Genomic DNA, 22,962 nt, shown 5'->3' on the forward strand with positions numbered 1-22,962 from the left:
ACACAGGGTGATTCAGAAAGAAACGGAGCTAGGAAAAGAAATTTAAATTTTTACACGTTTTCTTTTTCGAATTTTATTCCACACTTTCCAATGGCGTACATTATCATAATCGCAAAGGAAATGTTTTACTTTTGTATGATACGATTATAATCGACTTTTTTCTCTCTCTCTATTTTCCCGTTCAAGTGTTTTTTGATGTGATCTCATGACCCGTGCTGTGTTGCAAAGAAAACGTTGAAATTCAACAAACCGCGCGTGTGAGGTACTAAATGCTCTACTGAAAAGGGAAACAAATTAGAGAAGTAAGTTTAACACTAAATGATACTAGTCCCTGCTAATCTTTGCGCCCAAAAGCGGAAGGCATACCGTTTCTTTTTACAATAATTTGACCAGTTGAAAAACAGAACCGAAAGCAAACGAAAGTAAAGATTGATGCGAAGAGAATGCGTTCTGCTCTACGCGTTTCCTCCTTCTATCTTTAAGCATTTGGTTTGTTTGTTGCCGGTTTTTGGTTGAACAATTCTTTCCATTTTCTGTAATCAAACTGCTTCAGCTTTTTAGACAAAACATAAACCACATAAAAACGATCCTTTCGTTCCGTGGTTCTTTTTTTGCGAATACAAATTTACAATTCAATCATCATGCTCCATTTTTTTTCCAAGAGTATTCAGTATTCGAGTTCCAAAGTGTTTGTTCCTAATTACAATCTGTCCCCCTGCTTTGCTTTACTTCTTTTGCCCATTTAATCCAAAGTCTCCCCCTTTTTAAGTAAAATTTTGTACAACAAAATAAATGCATGGCAAATTTAAGTTGCGGAAAGTCCAAAAGAAAAGAAAAAAAAAACGATGGCAATGGGCGTTCTCCTAAATCTAAGGGGGCAGATGACCCTTTTCTTCCTCTTTGTACACTAGAGATCGTGTGTATCGTCCCCCGAGCACGTGTTGCCCCACGTGCTGCTGCTCTACCGCCTACTTCTTGCGCTTCGCCGTAAAGCAGCGGCTGCGCGGTTTGCGCTTCCGCTGCTTGCGCGCACCGGCCACGTGCTTGCTGCTGCTGCTGCTGCTCTTCTTTATGGCGATGCGTTTTGTAGCGCGCTTCGAGACGCGCTTGCTCCCGCTATCCGCCTGCATGACCACGCCCGTATGCTTGGTAAGCTTCTGGTGCAGCACGAGCATGTAGCGGCGGGCAAACTGAGCACCACACTTGCGACACTCGCACATCCCCGCCGACGAGCGCCGGTGGCGCCAGAGCGTGTGCAGAAACAGCGACATTCGGCTGTGGTAGTGCGCATTGTCCAGGTGATCGAGCAGACCGCTGGTGCGGCAGATGCGGCAGCAGCGCCGGTTCGTGATCAGCTTGATCATGTGCTTGTCCCGGATGTCGGCCAGCCGGCTCACGGTGGCTTGCGGCTTCTCCGCTGGTGTCGCTTGCTTTTGCACCTTCAGATCGATCGCTTTGCCTTCCTGCTGCTGCTGCTGCTGCTCCTCCGCCTGCTCCTTGGGCTCGGGGCTTTTGCTTGCCGTTTCCATCGACGTGTCCAGCATTTCTACCGCCACGAATGCCATCGGATCGTCGGACGGTGGTGGGTCCGGCAGCTCGTCACTCTCGCCAATGCGACGCGGCTGGTAGCGCTTGCGCGGGTTCCGTTCACCCTCCAGCAGCACTTTCTGCTGCTCTTCTGTTTCTTTCATTTCCGGCAGCTGCTGCCGATCCGCAACGAGTGGAAGGGGAATGATCGTTACGGGGCTCTCGTCTTCCGCGCCCTTGCCACCGACCGTACTGATCGACACTTCCGTGTGGCTTTTCAGGAACTCGGTGAGCGAAAATTGCTCCGCTTGGGCGGAAGGAGCCGTGTCCTGGCGGGCGGCATCCGCCTCCCGCCGATTATCCTCCTCCACGGCCGAGGGCGGCGCGGTCCGAAGTATCGTGGCGGCCAGGGAGTGGGCGGCCGGCTGCGGCTGCTTTGATGCGTTCAATGAGTTTTGCGGTTTTTTGTACACTTTATCAAAAATATCGTTTATATTCTTATTGCTAGTGCTGCTATTGTTATTGTTGTGGTGATGAGGATTGTAATGATGATAATGATGATGATGATGGCCATTTTTGTGAGGGGTGTTGTGTTTGTCGGTTACGCCACCGTTTAGTATGGCACTGGCACCGTTCGGAACGATCACCACCGCGGCCGTCCCGTTGCATTGCTGCTGCTGCGGAACGGCCGTCCCGCCTGTTCCGGCGCTTCCGCCATTGATGCGGTTCCGATGGACGATGGAGTTTTCCTTGTCGCTGGAGGATGCGCTGTTCGCTGCTGCCGCCGACGACGCCGACGATGCCGTGCGGCGCTTCTTCATGCTGCCCATGTCGAGGGCGAGCGGTTGCAGCTGCTGGTACTGGGGGTCGATGAGGGGAACGGTTGCCCCGTTGCCATTTGTACTGTGTGGCGCTGTGCCGGTGCTGTTGGTTGCTCTTGGTGGTTGCTGCTGCTGGTGCTGTTGCTGTGTTGATGTAGCGGGAGGCGACGAAACCATCGTGCTGCCGTAGCGGCCACCATTCGATGCACCGACGTGATGGTGGTCCACTGCTTTCGATGGTTTCTGGTGCTGCTGTTTCTTCTGCTGTTGGTGGTGATGAGGTTGGAGATAGGGCTGCTGCTGCTGCTGCTGGCTCGAATGAAGCTGCAGCTGCTGGTGTGCCACGGCAGCCGTGGCCAGCAGCTGCAGGAAGGACAGCTGGTCGCCACCGAAGAGTGAGGCTAGGGATAGGTTCACACTGTCGTGGCTGGCGGCGCTCGCTTTGCCGTCCGCGCCGTGATGCTTTTTCTTCATCTGCCGCTCGATTGCTGCCGCCGCCGCCATGCTCAGGGCGTAGGGCGACGCCGCTGCACTTGTGCTGCTGCTGCTGCTGCTGCTACTGTCGCCGGCATCACCGCCATTGTTGTCTCCGCCTCCCGCATTACGAAAATCCTGCGTGACTGAAGCCTTGTTCCGTCCGACTGCTTGCATGTGTAAAAGGCTGGGAAGAGAGCGAGAGAAAGAGCAGAAAACAATTAATTATAAAACAGAAAGTGGTATGAAAAATACAAAAACTGATAGCGAACGGCAAAACAAATGAAGAAAAAGTCATTAGAAATGAAAAACAAACAACAAATTTACAATAAAAAAAGGATTCGCCTCAACAAGCAGCAAAACAAAGGGGAAACGGTTAACGAAAACAAAACAGCAGCAAACACAGAAGCGCAAAAAGCGAAAAAGAAAAGAAAAAAAAAATGGACCGAACCACTCCGCATCCAAAACCCCAACCGCGTACCGTGCATAGTCGCCGGAGTCACTGCCGTCCGCCTCTAGGTAGCTATAGAGCAGGTCCGGACCACGCTTCCGGTGCGGTCTCGTTGCGATCCACTGTTGCTGTTGTTGCTGATGCTGTCCACCACCGTTCTGTCCCGCCGCTGATGCCAGGACGTGCTGGTTGATCGTTTCGATCAGATTGGCAGCGTTACTGTTTGTCAGTACGTTACCGGTGGCCGCGTGATGGAGGTTAGTGGAATGATACTGGCCATTCGATGTGCCGTTACTGGGGTTTTTTGTGTGTATGTGTGTGCAAATGTCGATTATTTGTAGAAAGATTAAAGTGGAATCGTTTTAAAAAATGGGCATTGCTTTGTAATAGTACTCATCGCACAGAGTGAGCAAGTGAGCGCTTCAGTTTTCAGGGTAAATGAAAAGGAAAAGTTTTTTTTGGAAAACAATTTGAACACTGGGTTTGAAGGTATTCACAAAAAAAAACATGCAATGCACTAAACCAAAAAAATAATGAATCTCCCAGTCAGTGCAGCAAAATGTCACTGTCAATGTCATAAAAAAATCTGACTGAAACAAAATCCATGTCAGCGCCACGTACTCAATTGTGATAATCAGAGGTGATACTCATAACGACTGGTGTGATCAATGTATTCTTAGTGACATTTTAGCAACCATCGCTTGGTCAGTCACTATGCCATGACTTTTTTTTACTGTGATCAGTTCTGCAAAATGTCACTGACATAGTCATGACAAATACCGGCTGAAACAAAATCATGTCAGCGTCACGAGCTATATTGTGAGGATCAGAGGTGAGACTCAAACAGTTGTTGCGACTATCACATGCTTGGTGACATTGTGTATAACCAACTGTTGGTCAGTCACTTGGTCGCGACATTTTCGGTCAGTGATCATCATGATAGTCATGGGAGCTATGCGATGCTTGCGAGTGGTTCCAAGAAAAAAAATGAGCATGTTTTCTCGCTCTGTTTGACCCAACAGACAATCAAAGCAGAGAGAGAGAGAAAGAGAGAGCGAGAAAACATGCTCATTTTGTTGCTTGGGACCACACGCCAAGTATATTCCAAGAATGTCGTGATTATCGGTGACAGAAAATGTCGTGGCCAAGTGATTGACCATGAGTTGGGTGTCAAAATAAAAAGGTCAGCAAGCATGTGATTGATCCACCAACTTTTTGAGTCTCACCCCTGATCATGATTATGCTTGTGACAGCAGTAAGCTCAGCCTGTCAGTCAGAGTATCGCGTTGGATCAAGCATTCGCATCAACGCGTGGCCGAACGCGACATGTCCCACTTTCACTGAGTATCAGCAATGAGCATCAAGCTACCACGGATATCATTGCTTTCGTTGATGAACATCTCGTGATGCTCATGACATTTTGCAGCACTGCAAACCAAAAAAGGATAGAACAGAGAGTGTACCAATTGTTTTAAAACAAAATAACGAGAAAGGAGTTAATGGTCACCGTTAGGCACGCAAACAAATGAAAAAAAAAACCGAATGAACCGGTTCCGGAGAAAACAACGGAACAGAAAACAGTGGTTGGTGTTTAGTCTCTCACCCAAAGCCATTCCCACTGGTCGGAATGTTGGTGGGCAAATTGTTCGACGTAAATGCATTACCCAAATTGCGCAGGACGACGTTGCCGTTCGTGTCGCCGCCGCCCGATGCCGGCTGATGCACGGCGGAGGTGGAGGAGGTGGATGATGCGGCGCCACAATGGCCACCGGTCGGTCCCGCACCGCTGCCGGCCGAACCGCCGCTGCCCGCCTTGCCAGCTTTCGATGGATCGTGCGAACTTTTGAGCGTGGTTTGACAGGAAAAAGGGTGTACCGATCATTTCAACATTCGCCACGCCACGAGAGGACAGGGTGAAAAATGCAGCATCATGGGGAATTAAAGTCTTGCTTCGGATACTTACTGTGCTTCCTGCAGATGGGCCTCCAGCTGGGCCTGATCCTCGGCGAAGAAGTTACACTTGCTGCAGGCTTTCTTGTTGTGCACCTTTAGCACGTGCGTTGCCAACCGTTCCGAGCGGGCGGCCTTGTAGTCGCACAGCAGACACACGTACGGTTTGGTGTGTGTGTTGAGATGCCGTTTTAGTCCCCAGTTGTCCGCACCTGTAGGAGAACGACAAATGCAATTAGTAAAATGAGGTCCTCTGGCGGTTTTGTAATCCACTTTCCAAACTCTCTTACCTGCCCAAGGACAGTACGTGCAGGCAAACTTCTTCTCGCCCTTGATTTTCTTCGCGTACTTGTCGTCCGGCGAACCACCGGCCGAGTTGGCGGAAGTGTTCAGGCTGCCCGACGAGCCCTTTTCCTGTTTGATCGCCAGCTGAGCTGGGTGCAGGTTGGCATGGGACTGTTGGTGGTGGTGTTGCTGCTGCTGCTGCTGCTGCTGCAACTGTTGCTGCTGATGATGACTGTGAAGCTGCAGCAGCTGGGCCTGGTGACTGCCGTTCAGATGCGCACTGCCACTGTCGAGCGTATGCGAAGGTACGACCAGCGACGGTGCATTGCTGAAGCTTCCGGACGGGATGTTCAGCTGCATCTGGGCGAGTGTCATTGCGGTCGTTGCATTGCCAACGCCACCACCACCACTACTGCTACTGCTACTGCTACTGCTGCTACTCGTGGCCGTCGGTGCCCCACCGGTTTGGCTGCTGGCCGCGTAGTACGTGCCGCCCTTCCCCCCTCCCGAACCACCGCCGGGCGGGTGGCGGCGTGTTTTCGCAATATCGTACTCGAGCTCGCGGTGCATCCGCAGGAAGTGTTTCTTCACGTGGTCGGCCCGGTTGAACGGCTTCAGGCAGGCGTAGCACTGGAACGGTTTCTCGTCCTTGTGGATGTTCTCGTGGCGCGTGAACAGATCCCGCCGGTCGGTGGTGTACGGGCAGCTGGTGCAGCTGTACCGCTTGATCACGCCGGTGGGCGAGGTGGCGGCCGCCGCCGCCGCGTAGCCCGCACCCTTGCCGGCCGTCCGATCGACCGTGCTGGGAATGTTGAGGCCGGTCGGGGAGGCACCGGTCGCATCGTGCGGTTCCGTTTTGGGCTTCTTGTACGCTTTGCTGCCCCCGTAGCCAGAAGGGGAGGAGTGTTTCCCACCGTTCCAGGGATGGTCGTCGCCGGGCTGGTGCGACTGCCAGCGATCGTCTGTTGAGGGTATCGAAATATCTGACGGGGAGAGACATCATTGAATTAAGAAAAATGGTTCTTTTTCTACTAAAGAGACACTTTGTCCCTCTCTCACAACTATGTTCGACACTGCGATCTAGCGACCGTGTACCTAGCAGGAACTCACTTGTGGGCGTTTTGCTCGCGCCGGGAAAGTTAACCGGATTCAGCATCGTGCCGGGCGGCGGAAAGCCATTCTGCATCAGCGCGGCCAGTCCGAATGCGGTCGTTAAATGTTCTTGTTGCTGCTGTTGCTGCTGCTGCTGCTGCTGCTGCTGCTGTTGGGAGGCAGCGGATGACGATGCGGAGGGTTGATTCGTCGTGGTCGTTTCGTAGCCGATTTGCGTTAGTGTGGTGAAGGAGCGCTCACCGCCGTCCGGTGGCGCGCTCGGAGCGCCCGGTGCCAGCTGGGCCACCTGCGTATTGTGCGGGTAGAGCCCGTGGGCCGACTCGTCGCCGTACAGCTTCCGGGTAATCTCCTTAAACATGTCCTCGTACGTCTCAACCCCGGTCGATTGAGACGTCGGCAGGAGGGTGGTCATCGCGGACTGGAACAGCCCACCGAAGACACGCTGGAAGTGGAAATGAAGAGCAAACGGCTAACGGTTAGTTTTATAAGTTACACCGGACAAAGGGAAAATATAAAAACAACTCAAAAATGGCGCCAGAATTGCGCCAAAATGATGCGCCCCGGCTCGGTGCTTTAAAGCACTCCCATCATCATCACCCATCCGCGCGGCAAGCCGGTATTATTTCAATGTCAATCAGCACATCACAGTATGGCAACATTTTAGCAACGCAAGAAGCGGAAACGGGAAACGGGATGGTGCTGTGTGAAAGGTGCAAACATCAACCACGTGGTGTGGGCCGCCGCCCGTTGAAAAGTGGGTGGCTATGGGGCAGAGAGCGTTCTCGCTTGCGCGTTCTCGGAAACAGCATCATCCCCAACAGCCACACTCCATCCTTCCCCGGCCGGTATTCTGGGCGGTTTTCTGCATAAATCTCCCCTCCTCCCCACTCTCCCTTCCTGATCATCATCATCATTGCCACCCACGTTGATTCGAACGCTACAGCCAAAAACCCGAATTCCAGCGCGAGCACAAAACACAAAAACACCAAAGTGATGAAGAATTTCGCTGGCGGAAAGGCCCGAGAAGCCAACGGAGAGAGGAAGCAGCGTTTGTGTGTATGTGTGTGTGTGTGTGTGTGTGTGTGGCCCGAGCGGGGGTAGGGTACACGTCGTTTCATTCATAACTTTTTCGGAACTCGGAAGATCCCCCTCCAAGTGGTGGGCGCGATAAATGAAACATCCCGGGAGGAGAGACGTGTTTGTGCAAATTTCTTCAAGGATTTTTGACCATTCCAAAACTATTCCAAGCATTAATGGGATATCCAAAATGCTACTGATTTCTTAAGCTTCTTAGTTGCAGTTGTTTGCGTTAAGGCCTTGAATGTATTCGCTTTAATTATATAAAATAATGAGATATTGCGGGTCACATGCGAGTACGATGACTCCACCCGCTCCCCGAGCTGTGTGTAAACATGGTAAGTGGTGAAGATTCAAGTTCAACCGGTTCAGTGGCTAGTCTTTGGGCGTAAACCGTCTGTGCCTCTTAAAACTGCTCAATGAACTCTGCAGCAGTATTTGCACAGCGACTGAGCGTACGTTAAGAAGACGGTTGGAGAAACATGGGATGAATATTTCTGATTTTTGTTAAATAACTTCAACAATTTTTGGGTTTTTGGATTGTTCTTTTACAAAGTCTTGTATTATCCCAAGATAATATCTCAATTCTTCAACATCTTTGAATTCTGCTTTTGTTCCATATGAAGATGAAGATCAAAAGAACTAGGTCGTCGATCTGCGTGCCTAATATAAGAACCGACACGACTGTTAGACAATTGGACGTTCTCCAATGACTCATGCACATGTGTCCGATTAAATTCTGGGTCCTCTTGAACACCAGTTCGTCCGAATCCCCAATTCCTGTTAGGTTGATGTGGGAATAAGATATTTATTGATGCCTTACTTTTCGGAATATATTGTAATATCCTTTCCGGACTACCTGAATAGTGCTCTCCAGCAGTCTCCTCCGGACATCTTTCGCCCACAATAGTAGCGGGTGGAGTGCTGTTGGGAAATTGTTGGGAGTGCGCGCGCGCGTACACACACACACACACCACCACCTCAAAGTTTGCACCAACACCAAGAACTAGCAGCAGGGTTTCAGCAATAAACGCGCGCCATCAACGGCAACCATATTCTGCACGTGCAACTGTGCAAGGACCAGAGATCTGGGCCCACGAAAACATAACCGGGCAACCCCCTTTGGGGGGCACCGGCTATCTCGGTGGGTGGTGGATTGACTTTTTTGTTGTTGTTGGCTACTTCTGCTATGTTATCTTGTCATATCGCAACAAAACAAAAAAACTGCCGTATGATTAACAAACTGCCACCCAGAGCACCCGGACGACTAATTGCGACGCCCACTGCATCATGCCGAGGGCATACACCAACCCCACAACAGTGTGCGTAGGCCACGTTCGAAGTGGAAAAACAACATCTTCTCTTTCGTACGCTCGCTGTAAGGCTGCATATTGGCCCTGAAGTCCGCACCGTCTCCAATACCACCCACATATACAAAAACAGAGAGAGAGAGAGAGAGAGAGAGAGCGATGCAGGGCATAGAGGGAAGGGACTTGAAAGGGGTGGGAGATGAAAGGAATCGCGCATCTCCCCACCCAACGAAAGGGCTGCGTAGGAGTAATGGAAATGCCATTCGATTAATTCTCCCTTTTCGTTTCATCTCTCTTTCTCTCTCTCTCTCTCTCTCTCTCTCTATCTCTCTCTCTCTCTCCCTCTCTCATTTGCACTCTCCTTAGCTCCCACACACACGCACACATACACGAATTTGCTTTGCGCGCCCTTGTGGCGCGGCTTCTTCCTTTCAAACGGAGTTGGGGCAATGCAATCTAGTGGGTGGCAGCACTGGTAGGTGGGCTCGCGTCACTTTCCTAGTGGGTGGCGGTTTCGTTAAATTTTTCCCAATCTCTTTTCCCATCTCCATCCACGGCTCTCCCCCTCGGCACTTCTATCCAAGATATGGTATGTCCCGGCAGTCCCAGGCACACATTCATTCTCATTGGCACTTTGTTCCACGCTGCAGTAGGATTGAGAGTGAGGAGCAGGGGGGGGGGGGGGGTAGGATGCAAGGGGTGGACCGACCGGAAACCGACTGCACTTGATTGAGCTGATGGACAATTTGCACCGCAGCAGTCTGAGAAAACAACAAAGAAAATCGATAACGACGCGCGGAGCACGCCGTCTGGCTTTGATGTTTCGCCAACTTGGTTAAGTCGTTTGCCGGGAGCAGTACTGGAGATTTATAAAGACTAGTTTTTAGGCTTCTTCAAGATAATTGAAGTAGAATTAATGAATAAGCTTCGGGTGATATTTATGGACACTTTTAATAAAGGCATCTTCGCTTCACAAGAACATGTTTCATGGTGCAATACACAACTTCAGAGAGCTTCAGAGCCTGCCTTTAAGGCTTTATACAGCTTTCAAACGCATCAGTATGCTACCTCACACGTCGGAGCTGTTAATACATCCTTGTCACGATTCTATCATTCACTGCACATTTCTTCCCTGCACCAAGGAGTCAGGCAACAGCAAAAAAAACCCAACAAGAAGCAACTCTTCTCACTCTCTTCCAGCAGGCTTCGATAACTTCTTCACCACACCACAGAAGCTCGTGCTGCCGCCTACCAGCCAATTGGTCAACCACACAAGTCCACCCAAGCGACACACACACACATTCACAGCACCGCAGCAGGAAGAAGTCCTTTTTCTCCCCCTCAACGAAAAAAGAAAAGAGAACGAACTTGTCCACCCCAAAAAACCGTGCCGAAACCGGAAATGAGCAACCCCACAAAAAAACAGCGACACACACACACACGCGATGGGAAACAAAACGGAAAGAAGTAAAATGGAAAGCGAATATTCACAGAGCAAACCAAAAAAAAAACCACCACCCCCGGGCACAGAGTGACTGTCCAGGAGCGACCGACAAAGGTACGTACTTCTCCATTCGCACCCCCGAACCGATGGAACAATAGTGTGAGCCAACCGAAGAACGCAAACCGTCGGAACCCACCAGCAGCAGAGCGCGCGCCCGAGCAGAGCGTGGCCGACGACGATGGCGGTTGCTGATGACGATGATGATGACGACGATGTCGTCAGGCAACGCCGGCGCCGAAGACTACACACGCACCCAGAGCATATATACATATATAGAGAGAGAGAGACAGATGGAGAGAGAACAAGAGAGTCAATCCACCCCACCGCCGTCATCAACATCATCGAAGGTGGTGGTACTACAGAAGGCGAAGAATCCCGATGGTCGCGAAAGATGACGGCGACGACGATGACGATGGTTGCTGGCAGGGTGGCGCAGGTGGAATGATGCGAGGGTTCATGCGTGGATCAGTCATTCCCCCACTGCCTTTTATTTATTGCAGGCTCCACCAGCGGCAGTTGCGTCCGGTTGCAGCAGTGGATTGAAACGTGTTTAGAAGAATTTTTGGGGGAGAATTCTAGAGTGCAGCCTTCGTAAAGTTTGGTGGAGGTATACAAAAGTGCTGCTGCCTACTGTAGCCTTACAGATCTCAAACACATCGTCTGTTCAATTTTGTTAAACATTTTGTCATCTTGACTACACTGAATTTGGTTTTGTTGAACACTAGAAACACAATTAGTACCTCAGTGCTTTGTTGACGGGATTCTTAAAAAAATTGGTTTTGAATTCTACTGGAAATTACGTGTAGAATAAGGATGTACTAGATGCCTAAAGCCACCCAATAACATTGTCGATGTATCGATTTTTAAACTGTTTGTAAAAAAGCTCGATTTATGAAGAATGGCAACATCCGCTGTTGGCTCTATCGACAAAAAAAGACTGATACGGGAATTTTGGTGTTAAGTGACGGTGTAATTTAACTGGATTAAAGCCTGTTGTATGCTAGAGAAGTTCCCTATACTGTTCCCAAATGAGACGAATTGAGTATATTGCAAAAAATGGAAACATTGAAATAATATTTAAGGTAATATTAAAAACCCCTCCAGTATTAAATCAAAGTAATAAAATCGCCTGAAAGTATGCAATAACCAAAGCAAAAATAGCTTTTTAAGCTGTTGTTTCAAGTTTCTTCATATTCCGATACCGAATGGTTCAGAGTCGTAAAAAGGACGTTAAACGACACAAATTCTGAAAACAATCCACAAGGTTCTGTACTCACAAAGTTTATCTTTTTTTTTTCTTCGTACTTTTTTCAATACTTGTTTTTCACACTTCATTTATTGGCAAGATTTTATCCCACCAACAGTGATGATAAAGGTGGAAACCTAAACATAAACACTGTAGGAAACCTCATAGATTTTATGTAGGTCGTTACGTAAACAAATAAGTAATATTGCCTTCCACGAAACTGAGAAAAGGTTGATTTTTAACATTTATTAATCCTAACATTAATATTTTACATTTTTAATTTATAATAAAAATAAACTCCACTATAAACACTTTTCCATCCGCCGCGCCATCCAAGCAACTCTCCCACCAATACCAATTCTTGTGCGAAACGCACCCGGCAAAAAAAGGAACCCTTTTCCGACAGCAGACCCTGGGCGGAAAGATCGTTTCGTGCTCTCCCTGCTAAATACACACACAGACACACAAACACTGCTCCGTCTGATGGGCAATAACGACCATGGCGACGACGACGGCAATGATGATGATGATGATGATGATTGGTACCGGCGAATAGCAAACAACCCCACCGCCAAACCCACCCAAAACAGCATACTACACACACACACCATGTGGTGGCAGAGCGTCGGTGTCGGCAGGCGGTAAACGGTCGGAAGGAAGTTGAGCATCGAGCGTAGGGAGAGAACTCGACCACCCCTCGGGCTCCCATCTTCCCGCGTGCCCCGCTCGCAAGGCGGTAATGCCACCCAGGGGCACAACCCGCCATTCACGCTGACACATTTCGCGTCGCTGTGTGGAAAGTGCGTTTCAACCATGCAGCTGCTGGAACCGAAGGCACCGAGAGCACAGCGCATTGCCAGGAGTATCTCGAACTCGGTAACCGATGGGGGGGTTGGTTGTGCACATCTGTCCATGGTTTTGGGGGTGGGTACGCAAGGAAACATAAGGAACAGTGCGGGTATCGAAGGTGTTTTTTGTGTTAAAACACAAAGAAAAGGATGAAATATGCTGGAAGAAGCATTATTGTACCCCAAAAAGTTGTGTTTGCACAATCATTCTGCTTTATGTGACGCAATTTAGCTGTAAGCTAAGCCCACTGTCCATCAAACACCCTTCCTTCATGGCGGTAAAACGCACCCATCCCAGGATTATCCCTACGCACCGCACCTTACACCGAAAAACAACTCATACATTCACACACGCATGTGGGTGTGTATGGGTGCGTGCGTGTGTGTGTTGGTTGGGCTGTGAGAGGATGTGTGTATGTAGGCAACACCTTTTGCAGCACAGGCGCATCAAGAACGCCCAGCGCGACCTCCGCCCCGCGTTCGAGCTCGGGGAGGTGGTGTTGACCATCTCACACCACCTTCTTCATTGGCAATTTGAGCCCGGGAGAAAGTCTGGGTGTGGGTAAATGCATCTTGCAAACTTCATTACCGGGCTTAGCAAGGGAAGAAGCAGCAGTGTCTACCTGACTGAGTTGAAGTGCTGCGGGTTCAGGTATTTGTTTTTAGCACCTCCAACATCTGGTGCTATCTGTACCATGAAACTCGGTGTGGCTGTGCAGTGGAATTGCAGGATGGGACTCAAGGGTAGCCATCAAGGGTCGTTGGTTTCTTCTCGGAAGATTCACGGCCTCGGGAGGAGTCTGCCCGGCGGGGGATTGCGAGGAACAAAAAGAAGGGGTAAGAAAATCTGTTTCCAGCACATGTCGACGAAGCAATGCAACTGCGAGCATTTTGCACGGTGCCGTGGCAAATCGCTTTGTCCGAACACACCACGAACCACGTGGGGGGTTCAATGCTATGTAAACAGGAGCTGATGATCAACTGGAAAGGATGGAGGTTCGGTATCCCCATGTGTAAAGGCGAATGAATGAAATTACTAGAAGTAATTCTAATCCTTGGAAGAGATGCGTGTTTCAATCCCAGGCATGTGGCATTATCTGGAATGTAGTCCATAGTCTTGTAAGGAGTTCCTAGGAAGTGAATGCGCTTGTAAGGATAATGCTTGGCAGAAAACAGCAACAGTGGACTTCTAAGTCTCTGCTTATTTGCAAAAAATCTATAGAAATGGCTATTTCAATGGCTAATCAATTTAATGAATGTAAGGGTTTCCCCTAGTAAATTGCAGTATGGCAGGGCTTCATTAAGATAATGAAAGGGCGAGTTAGAATAAATAGGACCTGATATTATTGCAACATGAACAAAAAAAGGAAAAAAGTCGACGAATTCCTTCGAAATTCTAATACAACATTGTTATTCACCGCATCCAAGATGTTTTTCAACAGCTCTCAAATGGGGTATTTTCTTCAAAATGAAATTTCAGTTTCAACACATGATTTTCAACACATAACAAAGAATTGTAAAACTCAATCCAGCTTGAGTCGTGTTAAAAATCATGTCGGAGAAATTAAAAATTATTATGATGGAAATGCCAGATCGATGTGGATTAACATCTTGCACGCGGTGAATAACAATGTTTACATTCGAAAGTGACTTGGAAAATCCTGCCACTTAAAGTCAACAGGTGAATGAAGGCCCCTAACAGCGTCTAAAGCATCTTGAATTGATTGAAAATGATTTACACTTCAAGAACGTAGTTCAAAGAGTTGAATGCAGTATTACAGGGGTTTCCAAGTCACTTTCAAATGTACACATAATTACAGGGTTTCTAAGTCACTTTCCAATGTGCACATAATTATTCATCACCTGCAAGATGTTTTTCAACAGCTGTCAAATGGGGTATTTGCTTCAAAATGAAATTTCAACACAGTTTCAACACATGATTTTAAACACATAACAAAGAACTGTCAAACTCTATCCAGCATGAGTCGTGTTGAAAATCATGCTGATGGAATTGAAAAATATTTGGATGGAATTGAAATTTTAGATCGATGTGGATTAACATCTTGCACGCGATGCATAACATCGTTTACTTTCAAAACTGACTTGGAAAATCCTGTATTGATTATTAAACAATTTTGCTAATAGTTTACACAACACCAAGTTAAAGCATATTTATACATTGAAAGCGCTTTGAATTAAACCTACGATATTCCATTTATGCGGATCTACACGCAATAAGTTTTTGTTTCAGAGATATACAGTTTTCCCAATTTGGCTACTCGTGAAGCTAATTGTACCGATTTGACTTAAATAATAAATTTTCTCACCGCCAAATTTTTAAAATCCTAATGTGTAAATTATTTCTATTTCCTGCATGAATTTCAAAATGGATTTAAAGCCTAAAGACTAAAATTTAATTAAATTTAAAATTTAATTTAAAATTTAATAAAATCGCATATATCCTAACTATTTTATATATTGGAGTGTATTGGTTAAATTCGTTCAAATATATAAATTAATATTTTTTCTAAATATTTTCTTTTTGGGGGAAACATTTAAGCTTGTCTTCCATCTCAAAAACAGTTCAACGCTGTACCTAGTTTTCCACAGCTATTTCCCCCAGGACGAAACAAACAACACACGTGTGCTTTACTTCTCAAAATACACATCCTTGAAATATCGATGACATTCCCGGGTGGGTTTGGTTAAACTTTTAGCCAACACACACACACACACACACACACATACGTTCTCCATTCGGTGCAATTCGTTCCAGAAGGATAATTGAAACCCGGGCCCGCAAACGGAACACAACAGACGCATGGAAAAGAAAGCCGAAAAAGGAAGCGAGATTTATTTATAGCCTGTGAAATCCGTGCAACAAAAAGGACTTCTGCGTCTGTATGTGTGTGTGTGAAGGAATGCCTTAAGGCCGGTTGGTTCGGCTGTGTGTACAGGAACGCATCGCGGCACGGAATCGCATTGCACAAGGATACGCAAGAGAGAGAGTAGGTTCGCTTCCGTTGCGGGTATGGTCGCAGTTTTGAAGCAGTTGTGCTATGTGAATTTGGGTCGGTTGCTGTAAGTAAATCGTTCCCGAAAACGGACATCCTCGCGAAGGATGCGAACGAATTTTCTTCACACAAAATGAAGAAACGTAATTTGATGGGGCTGACAAACTTACTGACCCGGGCGAGGCAAAGGGGGTTCAGAGGGGGAGGAAATAAAATGGCAAACGCGTCTTCGCGGGAGCGAACTAAAATAAACTCCATTTTCTCGGAAACCGTATTATGTTTCGACAGGGGTTGCAACGTCCCCCCTCTCCAACCCTCGTTTTCTCCACCCAACCCCCCCCCCCCTCCCGTATAACCACCCCTTTTTGTTTTCAACGGAAAACGGCGCACAATAAACCGACGCCGCCACCACCACCACGAAAAAAGGGGGCTGGAAGTTGGATCTCGCGCGGTTAAATGGCCCTGAAATGGCAGGCAAAAACCGCCCGTACCCAAGGGGCCCAGGATGTGAACACACCAACACACTCACGCACAGACACACAGGGACACTTGCTATACACGATCGTTCCTTCGAACCGTCGGAGCACCAACGATCACCGCTGTAACGCGGGTGCGCACTCGTGCGCGCGCACACAAACCTCCGGTGCGAAGGATCGGAACAAAAGGGAAAGCGAGATAAAAATTCCATCCCAGCTCAGAGGGGGCGCGCGAGCGGCCCCTTTTTCCCGTGCTCGAAAGGCTGCCTCTGCCTGTCTGTGCACGCGTGTATGTGTGTGTGTGTGTGTGTCAGTGTTTCTTGCACCGTTTCTTTTGAGTTTTCTTTGTCCTCCATTATCCACCCGCTTGCTGCCACCCCGTCGAGGGGTGGATTTTTGAGCCCAACGAACCGCAGCAACAGAAGAGGGTGGTAATGTGTGTGTGTGTGTGTGTGTGGTGGGTCGAAAAACAGAACAGAAGGCATCCATATGCCCAATGGCAGCAGCAGCAAACCACGGGACAAGTGGGTTGGAAAGTCAGCAGGAGGAGAGAGCTGCAGCTCGGCAGGATGCAGTGCGGCGGCAGCAGCAGGAAATACGGTTTCACGGGGGACGGCGAAAGCGCGTGAGGCGAAAAAAAGGGACGAGACAGAAAAAAATAAGAACCTGAAAAGGGTCTTCGATGGGTGGTAGGTGGTGGTGGTGGTGGTGCGGCACACATACAACACTACAGGCACACAAACGGTGGGTTGGGATGGGATCAACTGAGAAGGAGCAGAAGAGGAAGAAGGAGAACGGCTGGGAGGGAGGGAGAGGAGGTCGACAGTTTTACGATCATTATTTCGAAAAACCTGCGCCAACCCAACCCAATGCGTCACACCACCGGGGCATGTAGGAGCTGACGAGACAAAAAAGACCCTGTGGCACATCGGTGGAGTGGAGGGAGAAGGGAAGGTGTGGGCTGCACGCAAACGGTTTTGTGTCTTCCTCTTGGCGTCTTCGGCTACGACACATTTTTTCCCTCCCACAAGATGGCCCAAGGGGGGGAGCGGTTTTGTGGTGGCCTGTGTGGATGCAGGAGACGCACCCTCGCGATCAAGGATCAAGCGATCGAGGGCAAGCGGACAGGCGTATGCCCATCGAGAGTCGCTGTTAGAGTTGGGAGTTGGAAAAACTCTGAACTTTGACGAGGGGAATAACAAACATCGGGCTGGATGACTTTGTTGGAGGTGGTGTCCACCAAAAGGACACACCCGTGATGGTGGAACTGTTATCAGTAACTTCTTCTAGCCTGCTTCTACAAAGGTAGAGAGACCCTTTTCTTATTCCTTGCCTTGGCGCAGCTGCCTACACAGAGCTGAGGGATGGGCCCGGAGGTCCCAAGCAGTAAACCGGCACGTTGCGTTGGTCCCGTAGGGCGGGCGTTGAGAGCTAATGAACCGTAGGGTGTTGGTGGTAGGATAGCCCATAAGTGCACCCAACAAGACACAGACAACCACACACACACACACACTTAAACGAGAAAGAGGGTAAAGCGAACAGAAAATTTCACCACCCCAGAGAGGCTCAAGGTTCTTGGGATCGTCGTCAGGCGGGTGTGTGTGTGTGTTGTTTGCCATCTTGAGGATGGCCCGCACCACGACAACAGGACCTGAGCGAAGGTTGGTTTGGGTTGGGTGGTGTGTGGGTGGCATCCGGTCTTCTCTTTGTTGCCGAGCGTGTTTTTCCCCCTACAATTCCGTTGCCGATCTAGGGTGGGTTTGAAGTTACACAGGGAGGATATGATCGTACAGAAGAGTTTGGGTTGTGCGCATCGTTGGTTTATTTATTGGATCTTTCAATGGAATAGCTTGGGGGATCAGAGTGATGAGCCTGTTGAAAGGATAGGATAGTGAGCGCTTTTTTAAGATATCCTGAGAGTAGTTGTGTTTAATATGCCATCCAATCACATTTAGGGTATTCTACCGCAAGGGTATACTTCAACACCTGCGCAACTAATTTAAATATATAGGTCATATTTAACACAAGGATAGACCGGCTGAAAGGCCTTCAAACATGTTCGTCTTGTGAGGAATATTGGGATCCAGCTATTGGGAAACCGATTAGTCACAGATAACCAAGCCCATTATAGGCTGAGGTGGACCTTAATCGACTACAGCTGTTAAGCCACACAGGAGATGATGTATTAAATGAACACAGACCTAATTCTGTTAAGATTCAACAATTCAACACGGAAAACAGGGAGTCATCGAGTTCCGAAAGTTGCTTTCCATATTTACTTTGTAATAAGAGTAAGCTAAGCTATCATACTTCACAACAAAAGACTCCAGTCACAATCAATCGTTAGCTTAGTTTTGGTCCTTCGAACCGGATGGTGGTTTATGTACCATCTTCCACAAAGCAGGCAGCTCCAAATCTAACGATCTTTAACGAAGCTTGCTCTCTACCTGGATATGTAGTTTCTTCTTCCCTCCGTCATTTCACATTCGCGATCGACGATCAACATTTGGAGGGTTGGGAGGATCTTTACGTGATGACTCCGCCTTAGGGTGCTGGTGCGCTCGTACCCCATATAATGATAGGAATTCACCCAACCTCCCCCCCCCACATACACACAGACACACACATAAAGCGAATTCTGATCGAAAACCGATCGAACGCACCGAGCCAAGAGCAACAGGGTAAAGAGAATCGCGAAATGTGTTTACGAGTGTAGCATTAGGATCTTTTTTTTTCGGAGAAGTCAGAAAATTGGTCATAAAACTCGCCTTTCCGGAAGGTATCCGGGGGGAGCGACTGGTGTACATCGTAAAAATAAGGGATTAGTTGGGAATATAAGTATAGGACCGGCTGACGTTTGATGTGCAATTTCAATTTCAGTTCCAACCGTTTGAACACTAATTTGAACGGTATAACTAACAGCAGAAGAAGAGAAAAAAGGAAACCTTATTGGCAGTCGAAGGACAACGTTCCACCGGTGGGACCTAACAATTCGGCACCAAAAACCTTGATGAATTTGGCGCCTTTTTATAGCGCGCGGGCGCCCATTGCATCCGTTGGGAACCATTCCACCCCATAAACAACTGAGCAGCGGCTAAAGGGGGGTTAGCTCGAACCCGCGGCAGGAAGTCGTGCCGAAGATGACGATGATGATGATGATGATGGGGGACGGGGATGATGATCAGGATGAAACGATCCCCTACCCGTACGTGGTGGTGTGTCTGAGAAGCGTTTTTGTTTTCTTTTTGTGATCCGGCCGGGAATTTTCGGAAGCACAGCTGGTGGGGGGGGGGGGGGGAGGGAGCAAACAGGTTTAACCCCAAAACCGCCGGGTGGGTGGTGTGCTGTTTTAAAATACACACATCTCACCTACCGGCTGCGCGGCATAACCATAGCAACCCAACAAGAGCGACACATACACACAAACACACATATGCTCGCGCACAAGAGCACGAACGGTGTGTGTGTAAACGCATGCACGGCACAGACGCTCGCCCCGACATCGAAGCCACCCGAAAAAGGGGTGGTTTCAGGCGATCATCATCATCATCATCGAAAGAGGGCCTTTTGTTGCTGCTGTTGTTGTTGCTGTTGTTGGTGGTGATGGTGGTCTGCGGCCTCCTCTTTGCGGCATGTGTGCTGTTGATCGTTTATTCCTTCGAAAACGAGGCGACGCTCCTTGGGGGGATTTCTTTTTTTTTTTTTTGTTGCTCGTCTACATCGTTTATTCAGACCAAACACCCTCCGCCCGCCCCTCGATCAATTTCGACTGGAGCAGCATTTTAGTTTCAGTAAGGGAGGTTTTGCATGGCGAGTGAACAATAAAAAAAGGAAGAACAGTGTATGAAATTGAAAGAAGTAAAACTTAGTTTGGTCTAAAGCTTTTAAAACCAACGTTTGACATTGTTTTCGAGTCTTAATATAATAGCAATAATAATAATAATAAAAATAATAATAATAATAATAAAATGTGTTGGTTTTTCAATCCGTAAATGAGTCATACATAATGTTTCCAAAATGCTCAGATCTGTATCCAATTTAAACTTCTGATAGATTTTTAGGCGAGAATGTTCGAAATTTAGCTTGTTTCTTGGTCATTTAGTTGTTTACAGACTTTAAGGAGTTTTCATACGATACAAAAAACAGGTTAAAAATTTATGAAAATAAATACGAAATTATTGTTATGAGTTTCACAAAATATTAAATTTTGTGATTAGATTTTAGATGAAAAAAACTATTTTTTCTAATTTCTCTGCATTTACCCATCCTCCTTCACACACACATGCAGTGGGCCGAACACCGATGCCATGGCCTCTATCCACCAGCCCACATAACCTCATCTGACAGCCATCGGCGACAACCAAACCATCCTAGCAAGCCGATCCCACACCGCCAGGAAAATCTCCCGAAAACACACTCGCCTTTCAACCTCCTCAAAAACCCACTGTTGGATGGATGTTGAGCGAAAAAAAAAACACACAAACACACACATAAAGCTCAAAATGGGTGATGTGAAGGAATCTTGATGGAAAAAAGGGACTCAAACACGCATACAAGGGCACGCGGGCATTCGGAGCCGCGTAGTGTGGGTCTCCTAGAAGCACACATCCTTTTTGACAATCGGAGGAGGCGAACCTAAAGCCCAGCCTACGGCCCAACACCGAAAACCTACAAAGGGGGAACGCTAGAGAATTTAACAAAGGGAACGTGTGCGAGAGAGACAGAGAGAGAGAGAGCGAGGTAGAATAGGAAGCAAAAAGAAAAATGAACAAAAACGGGAGCAAACTCATCTTCCTCTGTGCCGCTGGCACTCGCTCCTTTCCCACCCTCATCCAAAAGGGAGGGGGTGAACAATGCTGGGTGGAAATAGCCGCGGGAGGGTCAGGGAAGAAACCCTTCGGAAAGGAAATTAACGAAGCAAGCAAAAAAAAAAGGAGACACACCGAAAATGCTCCGCACCGCTGCCGATGCAGCAACACACACCCAAAAGGAAACCGACGGCAGGTGGACGACGACGACACCGTCCCGGTCGAGCAAGAAGAGAGAGTGAGAGCGAGCGAGCGTAGAGCAAGTAGAAGGAGAGGACAAACGGGGAAAAGGAGGCAATATCACCCACCGAACATTTGTCACCGTTGACGCGATGGGTGAGAGGACGAGGAGGCTGCAGTCGATAAAAGCGGTGCCGAAAAAAAACCCACCGGTGTGTGAGTGCGTCCCAAGGGCAAAACGCAGGGTGAGAGTAGGGCGAGTAGGCGTAAAAGGGAGACGAAATGAAAAGGGGACGAGAGCGAAAGAGAGAGAGAGAGTGCGTGTGTGTTGAGGCAAATGGATCCCGTGGGATGGGAGGTGGTGGTGGTGAAGGAGGAGGTGGTGGTGGTGGTGAAGGAGGTGGTGGTGATGGTGGAAGCAAACTCCGTCCACACGATCCCGTGTCGATATATCCACCCACCTGATTAACCTCAATTTTTTCGCTTCAAACCTGTGGGCCTGCCTCAAACGCTCTGACTTCCGCGTGTTTGCCGACCGCGTCCCACCCAGCGCTGGGGCGGCACAATTGTTGGCGATTTTTTTCATTGTTTGTAGCGCACTGGTCCTTTAAACTCTCCTTGCAGGAGAAAACATTAGAAAATTCTCCTTTTTCCCCATTCTACGCCACTAGCTGTACAGTGTGAAATCACTTACCGCACTTTTTCTGTTCCGTTTTAATCCAACCAAGTCGTGCGATGGGACAGGGGGTCGCTGGGGAGCCCTTTCTAACGTGAATAACACTCGTGCACAAGGATACACGCACACTGCCAATATCCAAGCAATCCTTGGATCTCGTAGAACGGCACAGACAGTCGCGAGAACAATCACTGATAACGCAATGCGCTACATCGCACAAAATTCACTCCCACAGACACACTGTGTCGGCTTTTCTATCGGTCGAAAAACAATACGACCGCGTGTTGCTGCAGGGCGCGAAAACAAAACGTAACGAACTTTGCGGCTGGCTAGATCTGTCTCGGTCGGCTGACAAGATGAAAGTGTGCGTGGTGTTTGCAGCAGCAGCAGCAGCAGCAGCGGTGGGTCGGCAACCGGCATCCCCAGGCACACACATTTGGGTTTGCAGGGTTGCTCGGGTATGATTACGATGAAACAACTCCTATGAGACACTAAATATTATTTAAAATTATATTTAAATAAAAGTTACATAAAAGTCAATTGATTAAAAGAGAAGCGAACTGAACTAATATTTACCACAAAACATATATTTGTTAACAAATCTAATCTGTCATCGACGAACCCTGTATATCGTTTGTCGTTAGATGGGAGGGGGTGGAGGAGAGAGAGAGAGAGTATTCGCTTTGTTTTCGTGCTCTCTTTTGACCGGTTGCTCTCGTTTGCCCTCTCTCTATATCTATCTCTCTCTCTCTTTCTCTATCGCCTGAATTTGAGTCAATGGTGGGAATTTTGTTTGATTTTTAAATGTAAAGTAAACACATTAAAGCTAAATATAATGGTCATTTGTAACCACATAATATCATTCAGGAAATTTTAAATTGTTTTATTCAGAATAAATTATACAAAAGAAACAAAAACAACCAACAACCGTTTTTGATGCTCACGGAAACAAACGGTAAAGAAAACTTTCCCGTGAGATTATAATTCAAGCAATTCCTTTGAATTTGATCTATCTGGATAGCGTTTCTGAGCAACAGAGGGCGTTAGCGAGCATTTGAAAGATGTTTGAATTACCCACCAACAGATGGTGCTAATAATTTTATGAAACGTGTGCAATGCATTGTACGTTAATAACAACTTTGATGGTGTTTTATATTGAATGAAGCAAAACGTTTCCAGTTACCTGGTGCCAAAATACTAAA

The 22,962-nt window shown here is 47.9% G+C and overlaps 1 protein-coding gene across 3 annotated transcripts; it reads right to left on the reverse strand.

Annotated features, from left to right (window-relative positions):
* Positions 1-41: 41 nt before the first annotated feature.
* On the reverse strand, positions 42-22,141 carry LOC133392769 (protein charlatan). 3 transcript variants are annotated; one of them, XM_061653967.1, is made up of 7 exons: positions 21,779-22,141; positions 6,619-7,063; positions 5,514-6,491; positions 5,237-5,435; positions 4,877-5,113; positions 3,304-3,567; positions 42-3,009 (listed from the first exon to the last, which is right to left on the reverse strand). In XM_061653967.1, exons 2-7 carry the CDS (start codon positions 7,031-7,033, stop codon positions 969-971), a joined length of 4,134 nt encoding a protein of 1,377 aa, XP_061509951.1. In that variant the 5' UTR covers positions 7,034-7,063; positions 21,779-22,141; the 3' UTR covers positions 42-968. The 3 variants fall into 3 exon arrangements, with proteins under 3 accessions (XP_061509951.1, XP_061509952.1, XP_061509953.1); XM_061653968.1 differs by lacking the exon at positions 21,779-22,141 and adding an exon at positions 10,575-10,698; XM_061653969.1 differs by lacking the exons at positions 3,304-3,567; positions 4,877-5,113 and having other exon boundaries at positions 21,779-22,140.
* Positions 22,142-22,962: the final 821 nt, after the last annotated feature.

This window comes from Anopheles gambiae, chromosome 3 (assembly GCF_943734735.2).
Source record: "Anopheles gambiae chromosome 3, idAnoGambNW_F1_1, whole genome shotgun sequence".
In the NCBI taxonomy this organism is placed as follows: domain Eukaryota; kingdom Metazoa; phylum Arthropoda; class Insecta; order Diptera; family Culicidae; genus Anopheles; species Anopheles gambiae.